Consider the following 15,519-nt stretch of genomic DNA (forward strand, 5'->3'; position numbering starts at 1 on the left):
ATACTCAGAGGCATATTGTCTCTGACAGTGGAGGTAATATATATATATATATATATATATATATATATATATATATATACAGAGAGAGAGAGAGAGAGAGAGAGAACTATTAATAGCCTTGTCCTCCATACATTTGTTGAATCCTCTTTTCAAGCCTCTTTCAAAGATGGCCAGTATGGCATCCTGTGACAGTGAGTTCCAAAGTTTAATTATATTCTGCATGAAGACGTACTTCCATTTATCTGTCCTGAATCTACCAACATTCAGTTTCATTGCATGTCTGAGAGTTCTGGTGTTGCAAGAAAGAGAGAGAAATATATCTATCCATTTTCTCCATGCATAATTTTATTAAATTCTACCATGGTTGGCAATCCATCTGTCTTGGGAGACAGTGGAAGTGTGGAGCTTCTTAGATGAAGCCAAGCCATTGAAGAGTTAGCATGTTGGAGAGTTAATAAGAATAATAATTTATTATTTATACCCGACCCACCTGACTGGGTCTCCCCAGCCACTCTGGGCGGCTTCCAACCAAATATCAAAAACAATACAGCTTCAGACATTAAAAACATCCCTAAACAGGGCTGTCTTCAGGTGTCTTTTAAAAGTAAAATAGTTGTTTATTGTCTTGACATCTGCTGGGAGGGCGTTCCACAGGGAGGGCGCCACTACCGAGAAAGTCCTCTGTCTGATTCCCTGTAACTTCACTTCTTGCAGTGAGGGAACTGCCAGAAGGCCCTTGGAGCTGGACCTCAGTGTCTGGACAGAACGATGGGGGTGGAGACGCTCCCTCAACTGGACCGAGGTCGTTGAGGGCTTTAGAGTTCTGCACCAACACTTTGTAGGGACGCAGGTGGCGCTGTGGGTTAAAACCTCAGCGCCTAGGACTTGCCGATCGAAAGGTCGGCGGTTCGAATCCCCGCGACGGGGTGCGCTCCCGTCGCTCAGTCCCAGCGCCTGCCAACCTAGCAGTTCGAAAGCACCCTCGGGTGCAAGTAGATAAATAGGGACCGCTTACTAGCGGGAAGGTAAACGGCGTTCCATGTGCTGCTCGGTCCCAGCGCCTGCCAACCTAGCAGTTCGAAAGCACCCCCAGGTGCAAGTAGATAAATAGGGACCGCTTACATGCGGGAAGGTAAACGGCGTTTCGTGTGCTGCGCTGGCTCGCCAGATGCAGCTTGTCGTGCTGGCCACGTGACCCAGAAGTGTCTGCGGACAGCGCTGGCTCCCGGCCTATAGAGTGAGATGAGCGCACAACCCTAGAGTCTGTCAAGACTGGCCCGTACGGGCAGGGGTACCTTTACCTTTACTTTACCAACACTTTGAATTGTGCTCGGAAATGTACTGGGAGCCAATATATATGTGTTGTTTTCTCCTACCCCATCTCTTAGTTACCTTTTCTCTGAACTAAAAAAAATCCCCAAGACCGCTATCTTTCCTCCTAGGGGAGCGACTTCCCTATATGGGTGTTGTGACGGTTATGAAGATTTGAGTGTTTGCTAAACTGAGCCAGAGAGGTCAAGTAAAATAGTGCCAGAGGTAAACTACAGAGAGTTTGAATCAAATTCCCGCTTTGCCATATAGCTCAGCCCACTGGGTGACCTCAGAACAGTCCCTATCGCTCCATCTCGCCTACCTAACAGGGCTGTTGTGAGAACTGAACTACTCCAGAATACCTTGGGAAATGGATGTTGCTCTTGAAAGAGAGATAAAGGACAAATTACCATCGTATCTTTTTCCTGGTTACTGCTGTTTATTGAGGATTTAGGGCTGAAGTGTTTTTTTCCGGGAGGAAGAATCTCCAGTACATTCTTCTAATTTAAATTCATTTGTAGAAATCCAGTTCAGATTATCCCCATCTATTTTTTCCTCCAATATTCCTAACCCGGGATAGGATCGCATTTTTCGTTGCTGGTGGGATGTCAGCATGGGGGAGAAAGGTTTCACAGGTCTTTATAATATCAATGGAAACAGCTGGTTCTTTTGAGTATTAACTGCTTTCAATTTTAACCTGAGGATTGCCATTTTTCCAGTTTTAATTTTAATTTATTTTAATTAATTTTGGGATGCATTTTAATCGATTGACTGCTTGTTTTTATGCATATTGTATTATTTATATGATGTTAGCTGCTCTGAGCCTGGCTCCGGCCAGGGAGGGTGGGGTACAAATAAAAATTATTATTATTAAATAAACTTGCAAATCTAATGAGTTCAAGCTAATGCACAACGTCATTGCTATAAAATCCATCCACAAAATTTTGATACTTTACCTTAAGTATCCCTCAAAGCAAACTTTTGAACAATAAAAGAATTTGGAAGTTTTTCCTGATTTGGAATTTGTGAAAGTATTTGATTTATTCTTTAGACGTGTATTCTCTGGCCCCATTCTGATGTTTTGGACTACAAATCCCATCATCCGCTGCCATGTTGATTGGAGTTGATGACTGATGTCATCCCAAAGCAGGTTGGTGGGGCAGGGAGGGGAGCTGATTTATAATACGGGTATGTACAGATACAGTTTACATACATGCAAAACTATAAGGTGTAAACATTTATTGGGAGTCGGTAGCGTTTTTACATGCGGCAGAATTAATGGTGCATTGTGAAGAGGAATGCGTGTTAACAGACATGAATAAACCTGGGCTGACGTTAATTACATACAATAAAGTTACTGGCACAACCCACCAGGTGATTACCCTGCACAAACCTCATTGGGAATATAGAGGAGCTTTGAAAAACCAATTGCATTAACCCCCACTAATTTCATTGACGCTTGACTTGGGAATTTCCTTGTAGCTGGTATGCTAGCCTTTGATCTCCAAGGCAATCGGTGGGCCAGTTCATGACAAAAATTATACCTGGCCCCTGCCAACTTTTCGTCAAGCTGTGGCTTTGAAAATAAATAAATTGCCAACAGATGTCTACAAAGGGGAAGAGAAGTCCTTTCAAGTTGTAAGAAATAAGAGATATTCCATACTTTAGCGTTTATGCCTCTCTTTTGGATTTTGTATGCAGCGACATGCATATAATATATAAATGCATATTATTTGTAAGTAAGACTATGCACCTAAGTATCACCAGGGCTTTTTTTTTCAGCTGGAACTCACCAGAACTCAGTTGGGTGGGTGCCATTGCCATTATAAGAAAACAAGGGAAATGTTCATGGTGAGTTCCAGCACCTCTTTTTCTGGAAAAATAGCACTAAATAACACTGACTTCCTTCTGGAGCCTGTTCTTAAATGGGTCTGCATGTGATTTTTAAAAACAACAAACCACTTCTGGTGTCTCAGACACTTTCTAGAGATCGGCACAATCTGTAGAATATGAAAATTGGCCCTCCGTGTTCAAAATCTTCTCACCAGGCACTTCCATTGATTTATTTATTTTTCATTTCTAGAATTTGGCAGGTGAAATCTCTTCAGATATCCCTTTCTGACTGCCTGTAGGCTATTCGTGTGGGCTTCATTGCAATATGCCCATCAAACTGCAGGAGAAGCCAGTCCCTTTGGATTAAGAAATCTAAACCTGGGCTTCCAGAATCATTACTTGCAAATCTTCTCCCTAGCTCTTTCACACATATATAGTACAAAATATAGTCATCTCCTTCCCACCCGCCCCACCAATTTTGTTTTGTTTCACTGTGCAGCCACAGATCTAAAAGTCTGGAAAGAATAGGCACAAAATAAGAGAAGGAAAACTCTAATGACTTATAAAATTTTTGGGAAGAATTGCTTGTTGCTTTACAAAGAGTCTATAATACTGATAAAAATCTTCAGAGATTGGTTTTGTTTGTCTTCTTTTTCTTCCTGTCTCGGTTCGCCTCTATTTTGGTTTCATCTCCACCCTGGAGTCATCAGCATCGAGGTCGTATTCTTCCACCTGGCCACTGGTCCAGACCTTCATGCGATCGGTTACGTCGCTGCTCCTAGGAGCCAGGATGAAGTCATAGATGAGGGCGGCGCTGGCGCCTCCAATCAGCGGGCCAACCCAGAAAATCTGAAATGCAAGGTTAACAGAAGACGCATTTGACAGAGCAGTTCACAAAGAAACATTGCCATTTTGCCACCAGTTATTTCAGAGGCGTAAGCAATTGTCCCATTTCCACCCTCTCCCAGTTCGTCATTTCCTAGCAATGAAGAGAGGTCCTCAAACTGTCTCCACCCAAGAGAAGATTTTTAGAGAAGAAGATGAATAGTGCTGTAGTCAGTAGGTGGCATAATGTGAGCAGGAACTAAAGTGATTTAGAGCTGGTTGTATGCAGGTGATTAGTTCTGGGTGACACCAGCAGGGAAAAGAAGCTAAGAAGATCGGATTAGTTTTAGTTTTGCCCATAGCTTGGTAACAGCACACTGCTAAGTTATTTGCTTCCCTTTTTAATCCAGTCTCTGTGTTTTGTTTTGTTTTTTGTTTTGTTTTGTTTTGTTGTAATATTCCAAACAAACAAACAAACAAACAAAAAAACGGCTGTGTCTAGTCCAACCCTCCTCAAATGCAGATATCACAGATAAATAATTCCTGAGAGATGGCCTTCTAACCTCTCTTTTAAACCGCAATGAAGCCTTCCAAGGCGGTCCGGTCTACTGTCTAACAGCCAGAACGTTCTTCCTAATGTTTAGCCAGAATCTCCTTGTAATTTGAATCCACTGGTTCTGGTCCCACCCTCTGGAGAAGCAGAGAACAAGTCTTCTCCACCTTCAGTGTGAAAGCCCTTCAGATACTTGAAGATGGCTATCATATCTCCTATATGGGCAACCCACAAACAGCAGGCGGAAATGGCAACTGACAGTCATAGCAGAACTCTCCTCTGCTTCCAGCACATACCACAAGTAGCATATTCGGTAGCTCTGCAAACGGGCACCCATTTCAGTGCAAAGACCTGAAACTTACCCAGTGATTGGTGAAGTTAGTGGTAATCAAAGCGGACCCGAAAGATCTTGCAGGGTTGATTCCACAACCAGTATAGTCAATCTAAAGTGAGTGAAGAGAGAGCGACAATCACAAGGAGGCAGGTTTTCTATCAGGTATTGGCAGTCTGTTGAGGGACCCTGTCTACCTCCCAAATGCAAACGGGTAGTTAATTCATATCCAGTTGCACGTTGAAACTGCTTTCCCACATTTCCAGTGAAAAAGATCTCAGGAAGCATCCCTCGAAGAGAGCATCTGTCAGGCTTTGGGGAATCGACTTCCTCCCCCGTGGCCGTAAATGAGCAGATCAAACGAAAGGGAATTTTTACCCGTTAATTTCTTTAATAAACAAAGCGAAGGACAAAGGAAAGCATCTAACCAGAATGGCAGTGCTCCCAGTTAAGGTGACCCCTCCCTCCATCCCTATTAATCTGCGTCACTCCTACATCTTGTAATCTGAGTTTGTAGCCTCTGTGCTTTCTGTTCTGACAGTTTCTGAGCTCTCTGGGACTTTGAGGAAGGGGGGTGGATACTACCCAGAGACTGTGAATCTGTTAACTCTCTCTCTCTTCTAGTGTCTCTACTGCTAGCTGTTCCCCATCCAGTATTTCCCAGCTTCTGCCTTCTGAACTATACCCCTCTGCAAACCGCTGTTCCAAATCTATACTGTCCTCCTGCTCCTGGGAAGATTCAGGATCAGGATCAGAAGGAGGGGGTGGCTCCCACAATTCTTCCTCAGTGCAGCCCTCCTCAGCACGGTTCCTGAGAGCATCCATTGCGGAGTCAGTATACCTCTCTACACCCAATTATAGGAATCACAGGTGGGGAGAACACTGTTGTACTCAAGTCCTGCTTATCAACTTTCCTGGGCATCTGACTGGCTGTTGTGAGAAGAGGATAGTGGTCTAAGTGGGCTCCTCTTATGTGTTTATGTTTGTCAGGACTCGGATATGGATCGGGAAGAGGTGGGCATCACAGTGTTCTTCAGACCAATAGTCTGACCCGGGTATGAGGTACCATATTTTTTGCTCTATAAGACTCACTTTTTCCCTCCTAAAAAGTAAGGGGAAATGTGTGCACGCCTTATGGAGCGAATGCAGGCTGCGCAGCTGTCACAGAAGCCAGAACAACAAGAGGGATTGCTGCTTTCACTGCGCAGCGATCCCTCTTGCTGTTCTGGCTCCTGAAATTCAGAATATTTTTTTTCTTGTTTTCCTCCTCCAAAAACTTGTGGTCTAGTGCGTCTTATAGAGCGAAAAATACGGTACCTTCTATGCCATTTTATAACTAAACCCAGAGCAGAGGAGTTGTGTGAAGGTGGCAGCACCTATGAGCAAAAGGCCATTCTGGGGAGAGAGACCTTTGGATTACCACCTCCACCCCCACTGATCCTGGTTCTATAGTCTTTACTGCATCCTTTTTTGAATACAACCCAAGATGAACCTGTGTCCTGCTTTGCAGAGGAACTCTCATTTGTTAAGTATAATTGTTTAACTGCACACTGAAGTGGAAAACAACTCTGTATAACTCTGTATTTTGTGCTGCTAAATAAACAGCATGGAAACTTCCACTGTAGCTGAACAAAGGAGAGTCTAACAGGTAAATGATGAACTGTTGATGTATCTCTGCTACTCTCCCATGTGGTGTTTAACTTAGATCACGCACAAGGGGTATTCAGTTGCAAATCTCCATTTTGTGTGAGTTAGTCTTGGTTCTCTCTCAAGCCACCAAAGAGGATGGTGTGCTAAATATCTCTCTTCAGGAGGAAACAGGCTTGAATGCAGGCTGTGTGTGGAGAGACCTAGTTTTGTTTTCAGCTCTGTTTGAAGTAACTGAAGTCATCTATCCAAAGCACCTGGCAGCAGGCTAAGCTGGCACAGAAGTCCCTGGCAACTTCCCCTATAGCAAGATGCAGTTCATTTCTATTTCATTTCACAACTTAGCATATGCACAACTTAGCATATGCAGGCTTTCTGCAAATGGGCAGCTTCTTCTGCCTGTGTGTGTATGTTATGCATTTGCTCATCCTCAGCAGTTCACAAGCGGATGCCTTAATGTGCTTTGCCGTCCCGGAGACTGCAAAGCGTTCTCTGATCCAAGTTTATACTCACAGCAAGAAGATGCCCCAGGGCCACTGAGAGGCCAATGGCCAAGGGTGCCGATCCAGTGACGTCGGTCCTCCTCCTATCTGTCGTGGCAAGCACACAGAGCACCAACTGCAAGGTGGCAATGATCTCGATGCCAAGGCCTTGTCCTGGATTGATTCCATTTGCTAGCTGTGAGAGGGCAAAGCCAAGAGAAGGAGAAGTTATTTCTTACATGCTGAAGGAGGCAATATTCTACCTGCGAATCCTGTATCTGAGATGGAGAATTTCACACAAACAACAGTTCAGTATTAGGGTCTCCTTTGCATAAGCGTTTTGCCACTTGATGACTCAGAACCCAGAACTCCTCTGTGTGAGCAGGGCCAGTCCAAAGTTTAGGAGAAATACAATAAATCTTATGGACGATGGATATTATAGGTTAGAACCTAACAAGGAGAACCTGAAACAAACAAACAAAGTTTCTGTGCAGGCTGTCCAAGCCAACATAATTAAATAAGTCGGCTACCAACATTTCCAAATTGTCTGTCCTTGACTGAAGAATCTATCAGCCACCCAGCCATGGCTGTTTATGTAGAAAATGCAAGGATATGCAAACAGAACTGGCCAGATAAACAGTGGACAGACTAAATTAAAATGATGTAATGTAAAACTCGCAGCACATCATTGTGCCCTTATTTTAATGGCAGTCGCTAGAAATGTTAGCGTGCTTCTGAACCGAGGACTGCATTTAGAAATCTGAAGAAGTACAGGATCTGAAGGACAGTCTGAGTTTGAAACTCAAGAAAGCATTCCTCTCAACTCCCTACTTAGAAGAAGAAGAAGAGTTTGGATTTGATATCCCGCCTTTCACTCCCCTTAAGGAGTCTCAAAGCAGCTAACATTCTCCTTTCCCTTCCTCCCCCACAACAAACACTCTGTGAGGTGAGTGGGGCTGAGAGACTTCAGAGAAGTGTGACTGGCCCAAGGTCACCCAGCAGCTGCATGTGGAGGAGCGGAGATGCGAACCCGGTTCCCCAGATTACGTGTCTACCGCTCTTAACCACTACACCACACTGGCTCTCATTCTCACTCCCTCACTCTGTAGACCAGACCAACAATTAGGGATGGGAAAATCTGTTTTGGCTTCTATTGGTTTCTCGTTTTCCCTCTCTTAATTTCAGTTTTCCACATTAGTTTGCTTTAAAGAGAGAAAACCCTCATGGAAATTCATCAGTATTTTACGGCGAATTTTTCCTACCGTGCACTTTTTTTTGCGTGAGATACACATATATTTTTTTGCAATACAACATTCCCTAATGCAATGCAATTTATGTACGCTGTTTTCACAGACAGGTGCGCACTTCAGCTCAGTGTATGCACTTTTGTAAACCTTACGTGGCTGGAGGACTGCATTGCAAAATTCAGAGAAGCGTTTTACTTTGTGTGTTGCTTCCGAAACTGTGAATTAGGTAGGGTCACATTTAAATGAAAACCAAAACAAATTTCCCATCTCTACTTGCAACAAGTGGTGTGGATTGGCATGAGCCTACAGTTTGCCCTGTCCAAAGAGGAAAGGTAACAGGTTCACAGTCCCAGTTGTTGAGAACAGCATCCTGATCAAAACAGAATTGGGTGATACAACATAGAAGCATGAACCCAGCCAACCAGATATGAATTGCTGCTGTTGTGGCTTGCACCAACACGTCCAAGTGGTACCTTTTCCTAGGGAATGTGTTAATTGGAACTAGACATCTGCTCTCTGATGTAAAAAGTCATCTGTATCTGAGAGGATAAAAGTCAGCAGCAAACATCTAGCCTTCATTTTTCTACATCCCCAAAGGGAGGGAATGCCTTCAATGTTCTGGATACACTAAAGCTATTTCTTGGAAATTTTCAGACTATGCAAACTTATATTCAATGCACTTTTCTAGGTAAATGAGCCCCCACTTTGTTAGTACGTTAATGCCAATTTTCCCCGCATCTGAGGATAAACACCCTGCTTCTGGTACTCCTTGATTTACTTCGGGAATGATCTCAAACACAACAAATCAACTATGGAAAATGCAATGTGGCAAAGCTTGAGAATGCACAGCTGTGAATGTGTGCATTTCACTTCGAGAAGTGAGGACAGCAGATGTTCACTGTGTTACGAAGCAATTCTACACATGCAGATTCTTGGAAACAGCAGCAGCCCTGTTCTCATGCACCCAGTGTGAAAAATGGCATTGTGTGAATCTGAGAAGCTGTATAAGAGCTTCCTAGGAGATTTGCAGGAGACACCGTAAAGTTATTATTAGAAAACCACCCATTTCGTTCCCCTCTTTCTTCTCCAAATCTTCATGGCACAGCAAAGGCCACCACAATAAGACAATAAGAAGTTCTTTTTCACCTTTGTATGTTGTATGTTGTATGTTGTATGTCTGTATGTGGTTGTTTTCTAAAGTGTGTATATATTTTAAACTGCTCAATAAAGATATTATTGAAAAAAAAAGAAGAAGTGGGAAATGGCTCAATATATTATTGAAACAAGCTGATAGCAGTCTATTGCTACGTCCAGGATTTTATTTTACAAAACCATACATTACAACAACATGTTGAACTCATCTCATGCCCAGTCTGGGATAGGAAAAACACAGGAAATCGTGCTCAGAAAAACTTGAAAGCAATCTGTTCTCCAAAATTTGAAGCACAATTTCCTGGAGATAAGTATTTGCTGTGGCTTCAGAGAAGACTTTAATGCATGGCTTTTGGGTAGAATGCTTTGTCTTTCAACATTTGCTGGTTTCTTTCATGTTTTCAGATCCACTCATATCTAGAGCCATCATCATCTCCCACTGCCTCGCTAACAATATCCAAACATGCGCTTAGTGGAGCCAACACATTTGGAGTGAAATAGCCATTATTTGCAGTCTGCTCACAGAAAGCTAGCCTATCAGGGGGAAAAACTAAGGCAGAATCTCTTTCCTGAACATCTAGTTTTTGTTTGTTTCAATACGGAGAAGCACCCCGAGATGTCAGCCTCTAATATGGTATGGAACAGACCCAAGTTTATTACGTCATAGAAAACTAGGTCATAAAGTCCTGGACCAAGGACATTATCTCCTAATGAAAACTTTGAGATGGCACCCTTTATTTGTCTGTCTGTCTGTCTGTCTGTCTGTCTTCCAAAATGACTTACAAAAATGGTCTAAACATTAAAGTCAATTAGAACGGACAAAATCAATAAACACCTAAAACCCAATTTATACGGGTTCTACAGAACCTGCAGCCTGGTGCCCTTCAAATTAAGCACAAAAGGCCTGGATAAAAGGGAAAGCTTTTAACCTGGCACTGAAAAATAGTTGAGGATTTTGCCAGAGCATTCCACAAGTGGGGAGCCACCACATAAAAGGCCCGTTCTCATGTTGCCACTCTCAGGACCTGCCATTGGAAGGGGCACGTGGAGAAGAGCCTCAGTTGACCATCTCAGGGTCCCGTTCAATTCATGTGGAGTGAGGTGGTCCTGGAGGTATTGAGGTCCTTAGCCACCTAAGGCTTTATAGGTCAAAGCCAGGAGTTTGAATTCTGCTCAGAAACTAACCTGACCTTTGTGTTATGGTTGCATAAACAAGCTCTGGCGCATGTTCCTCCCATAACAGGAGACCCACTTCCAGAATTTTAAGGAAGCGTGGGAGTAATGAAGAGAGAATGTTTCATATCCATTGCTATCTCGCTTACATAAAAAGAAAGAAACAGGAAATTGAACCGGATCAAGGTAAGCCAGCCTACATTCTTTCCCAGCAGCTAGATATCCTCTGCCCCTGTTAGATTAGCATTGTTATTTTTACAAAGGGTAGCAAATGGGGAGGGGAAGATTGCTGAACACGGCAGGAAAAATGATGCTATTTGTTTGTTATGCAAGAGGACACCATGGTGTGCAAAGCACAATCCCTTACGATCAAAACAGCCTTTCATTAGGGAACAGGATATCTGCGATTAAATTCGTTTTTGTATAAACTGGGATTGGCTGGTTCATCACGCGCACACAACTGATGGAGAAAACACTATGAAAATCTGAATCAAGAATCTATAACAGAAAGCCCACCCCGGCAATAATTTCAATTGCATGCAAAATATGGCCATGGTGCATTAGAAACTTTGAGTGTACCCATAAAACTTCAGTAAACCAGAATGCGAAAGGTCGCAATAGGAAATGTTTGGACAGGGTTATTAAACGTCTATAAAACTGAGCTCTAGCAGATGTTAAAATCTCCCTTGGCTTGCAAAGCCTAGCACGCCATGGAGAAGCCTCTTCTTCTTCCTTTGATGGGTTGCACGTGCAGGAAGGATTTAAGGAGGGACAAGGCTGGCCTAAGACATTTTGGCGCCTGAGGTGGGCCCTAAAATGGCACCCCACCCTTCCCCACCAGGGAAGAAGGGGTCATGGAAGATCTACATCAGGAACAGGGACAGGGGAGAAAGTTTGACACCGGGATCTGCTGTCCCATTGGATCCTCTTGCCTGAAGCAGCCACCTCACCTTGCCTTATGGCTCTGGCCTTACGAATTTGCAATTCCCACATGCAAATCAGAGGTCAAACCACCCCACTAGGACAGTACAGTGGTACCTCGGGTTAAGAACTTAATTCGTTCTGGAGGTCCGTTCTTAACCTGAAACTTTGGTACCTGAAGTACCACTTTAGCTAATGGGGCTCCTCCTGCTGCTGCGTGATTACTGTTCTCATCCTGAAGCAAAGTTCTTAACCCGAGGTACTATTTCTGGGTCAGTGGAGTCTGTAACCTGAAGCGACTGTAACCTGAAGCATCTGTAATCTGAGGTACCACTGTACTATGTTATTGTACTACCAACCTTACTGTATGCTTGTGAAACATAGACCACTTATGAACGCCATCCCCAACTCCTCAAAAGATTCCATCAAAAAATGGTGTCTCCAAAAAATCACTTGGGAAGACGGGTGAACTAATATCAGTGTACTAAAAGAAGCAAAGATCACCAGTGTCGAAGCAATGATCCTTCAACATCAACTTCATTGGACTGGTCATGTTGTTTGGATGCCTGATGATCGTCTTCCAAAGCAACTACTCTATTCCGAACTTAAAAATGGAAAGCATAGTGCTGGTGGTCAACAAGAAAGGTTTCAAGACTGTCTCAAGGCAAATCTTTAAAAATGTAGTACAGTGGTGCCCTGCAAGACGAACGCCTCGCAAGACGGAAAACCCACTAGACAAAAGGGTTTTCTGTTTTGGAGGCGCTTCGCAAAACGAATTTCCCTATGGGCTTGCTTTGCAAGACAAAAATGTCTTGCGAGTTCCTGCGGGGTTTACCCCCCCCTTTCCCCCCCTTTTCCTAAGACCTAAGCCGCTTATCAGCTGATCCACTGATAAGCCGCTTATCAGCAGATCCGCTAAAAGCCGCTAAACCGCTAATAGCGCCAATCCGCTAAGCTGTCAATGGGCTTGCTTCACAAGACGAAAAAACCGCTATACGAAGAGCCTCATGGAACGGATTAATTTCGTCTTGCGAGGCACCACTGTATAAACACCGGCAATTGGGAAACACTTGCCTGTGAGCGCTCCAATTGGAGAACAGCCTTTACCAAAGGTGTCCTGGGCTTTGAAGACACTCGAACTCAGGACGCAAGGGAGAAACGTGCTAAGAGGAAGGCACGCTTGGCAAATCCACACCATGACCAACTCCCGCCTGGAAACCAATGTCCCCACTGTGGAAGGACGTGTGGATCCAGAACTGGCCTCCACAGTCACTTACGGACTCATTGTTAAAACTGTGTTCATGGAAGACAATCTTACTTGGCTACGAATGATTGCCAAAGAAAGAAGAAGGAGAAAGAGGAGGAACAGGGTCATCTGGGCACCATGAATTCCACGCCATCTGTTGGCCCTTTCTCACACACCACATCGCGAGGTCCAATTTCAACAGAATCAAGGCATTGAACATTTCATGGACTGTACCACTCCAGGCTTGAGGTGGGTGAGGCTGGGTGACAGTCCGCATGGAATCTATTGCTCTGTTTCTGAAGTTGAGCTGTGATTCCCACATTCCAGGGGGCTGGAGTAGATGACCCTTTGGGTCCCTCCCAACTCTGCAATTCCAAGATTCTACGAACGCCACAGTTTCTGCAGCAGAAACAGCACTATCTATACACAGATGTGTCAGCAGGCTCAAGCAAACTCTAAAGTTTGCAGAAGTGCAAAATACCTTTAGAGGGTAGAAAAACTGGGGGAGGGGTGTCTAAAAACAGCCTAATGAGAAGGGAGCATGTTCAGGACATACCAAGTGCTGATCATTTAGGGACAGGGGTGGAGAACAATATCTTGAACTGGAGACTACCCCACAATGCATCACAGCAGGTGCCTCCTTGTTTTGCCCCCAGGGAAATTTTGAGATGCGTTTTGACATTCTTCCAAACCCAGAACTAGCAACGTTTCTAATTGGGGTTCTGTAAAAGCTTGGAAGGACTTCTCTATTTCAACAACTGACGTTCCTAACTGGATTCCCCAGTAAAGCCCAGTTCATGCAATCGGCAAGAGCAGGAGGTAGAGCTTTCTATCCAAGTTTGCACCACTTCTGGAACGGGTGTGACTTCTTTGCATATGCCCCACAGCAGACCTTAAGGTCCATAAACAACAACACTTTGGAGGTCCCGAGCTGCAAGGTGGTTAGATTGGTCTCAACTAGGGCCAGGGCCTTTTCAGTACTGGCCCCGACTTGGTGGAACACTCTGTCACAAGAGACCAGGGCCGTGCGGGACTTGACATCTTTCCGCAGGGCCTGCAAGACAGAGCTGTTCCACCAGGCCTTTGGTTTGGACTCGGTCTGACCCTTATGTTTCCCTCCCCTTATGGTTTTGATTTATGGGCTACTTTTAAAATGAGGCTGCATTTTAAATTGCATTTTAACCTGTATTTTAAATTGGTTTCTTTCCCTATTATGTTTTTACTGCAATTTTACTGGTGTTAGCCGCCCTGAGCCCGGCTCTGGCCGGGGAGGGTGGGGTATAAATAAATAAATATTATTATTATTATTATTATTATTATTATTATTATTATTAAGCAACTACCATGTCAGGGGTGGGGTTTCTTCAGAGAGGCGGGACAAGCAAGCAGCCCCTCATTTTCAGACTAAGGTGCTCCAGTCCTTGTCAGAGAGAGAGCATGGCTCATTCCTCAGTCAACCTCAACTAACAACAAACTGGCAGATCCCCAATAACTCTAGAGCATGGCAGGAAACCAGGAATCATTTTTGTGTGCCTTAGTTGCAGGTGGGGGTAACAGACTGTAAAGAGAAGAATTATGGTCCCCTTTAGCTTCAAGGTATATAAAAAGAAGAGTATTATGAGCCTAACAGACAGACAGTAACTATCTGTATTTCTTTGGGTCTCTCATTCATGGTTGCCAGCGCAGAACCATTCCGTTTGCTGAGTTGTCTCGTTTAGAGGATGCCATTGTCTCATCCCTGTGGGAATGCTTTTCATGGAGGGAGGCAAAAGACAGCTGGGAATAAATCTGACAGGCTTTGGACATGGCAAACTAAAGGGTGTGAGCCGGTAGGTTTAGCGAGAGAGTTTTCAATAGGATGGGTGACAACAAATAAACCATAGTTTAGAAGTTTACAGTGGAAAACACACAACCACAAAAGGAAAAGTGTTCAAGAAACCAACTGAACTGCATCTCAGGAGAACAATGCAAGGAGTTTGATTCTCGAGAGAAACTGTAAGACGAAGGAAACGTAAAGTGGTCCGTGAATTTTGTGGGCTAGCAGTTCCAGCTCGACCATCCTTAAATTTTCTCTGCAAGGCAGATGTTAGACTGACAACTCGCCCTGCACAAACACAAGCAGTTTGGAAACAGCAGCAAAGTTTACCGCAAGCGGCTCATTGTTTATATCATGGGTAGGCAAACTAAAGCCCGGGGGCCGGATCCGGCCCAATCGCCTTCTAAATCCAGCCTGCAGACGGTCTGGGTATCAGTGTGTTTTTACATGAGTAGAATGTATCCTTTTATTTAAAATGCACCTCTGGGTTATTTGTGGGGCATAGGAATTTGTTCATTTCTTTCCCCAGAAATATAGTCCGGCCCCCCACAAGGTCTGAGGGACAGTGGACCGGCCCCCTGCTGAAAAGGTTTGCTGACCCCTGGTTTATATGTACCAAGAGGTGACGCATCATCTGTGTGGCAAGCCGAGTTGGGGATCATTATGGATCCCAGAACACTATTGGGGAAAGCAAATGTGTTGCATGGGGTTTTGCCTCAACTGAATTAATAGCTGGATCATGGAACAAGCATCTGTCAAGAAACAGGGCCCTGCGTGGCTCTTATTGGAAAGGATGTTCGAATCACTTGCAGCCACCCTGGAGGGGGTCATGCAAATGAAGTCGTTTGCAATGACTTCAGATCGTTTTGAGCAAGTTTAGCCCTCCCCCCCCGAAAGGATCCAATTGACGTCTCCCAAATAAACAAATGGTTGCCATGGGCAACTCTATGTTGGGGAAATAGAGGAGGAGGGAGGGAAGGAA

At 44.2% G+C, this 15,519-nt stretch overlaps 1 protein-coding gene across 1 annotated transcript in view; it reads right to left on the minus strand.

Moving 5' to 3' along the window:
- Nucleotides 1–2,535: 2,535 nt before the first annotated feature.
- The window catches only part of AQP1 (aquaporin 1 (Colton blood group)), a 34,292-nt gene continuing 21,308 nt past the window's right edge, over nucleotides 2,536–15,519 (minus strand). The window contains exons 3-5 of the mRNA XM_081834551.1: nucleotides 7,014–7,178; nucleotides 4,885–4,965; nucleotides 2,536–3,993 (exon numbers count right to left, since the gene is read on the minus strand). Of these exons, the coding sequence (XP_081690677.1) occupies nucleotides 3,820–3,993; nucleotides 4,885–4,965; nucleotides 7,014–7,178 (420 nt within the window). The 3' untranslated portion in view covers nucleotides 2,536–3,819. The remainder of the gene's footprint in view (nucleotides 3,994–4,884; nucleotides 4,966–7,013; nucleotides 7,179–15,519) is intronic.

The sequence above is a fragment of the Podarcis erhardii genome (genome assembly GCF_964252035.2).
Source record: "Podarcis erhardii genome assembly, chromosome: 12".
Classification (NCBI taxonomy): Eukaryota; Metazoa; Chordata; class Lepidosauria; order Squamata; family Lacertidae; genus Podarcis; species Podarcis erhardii.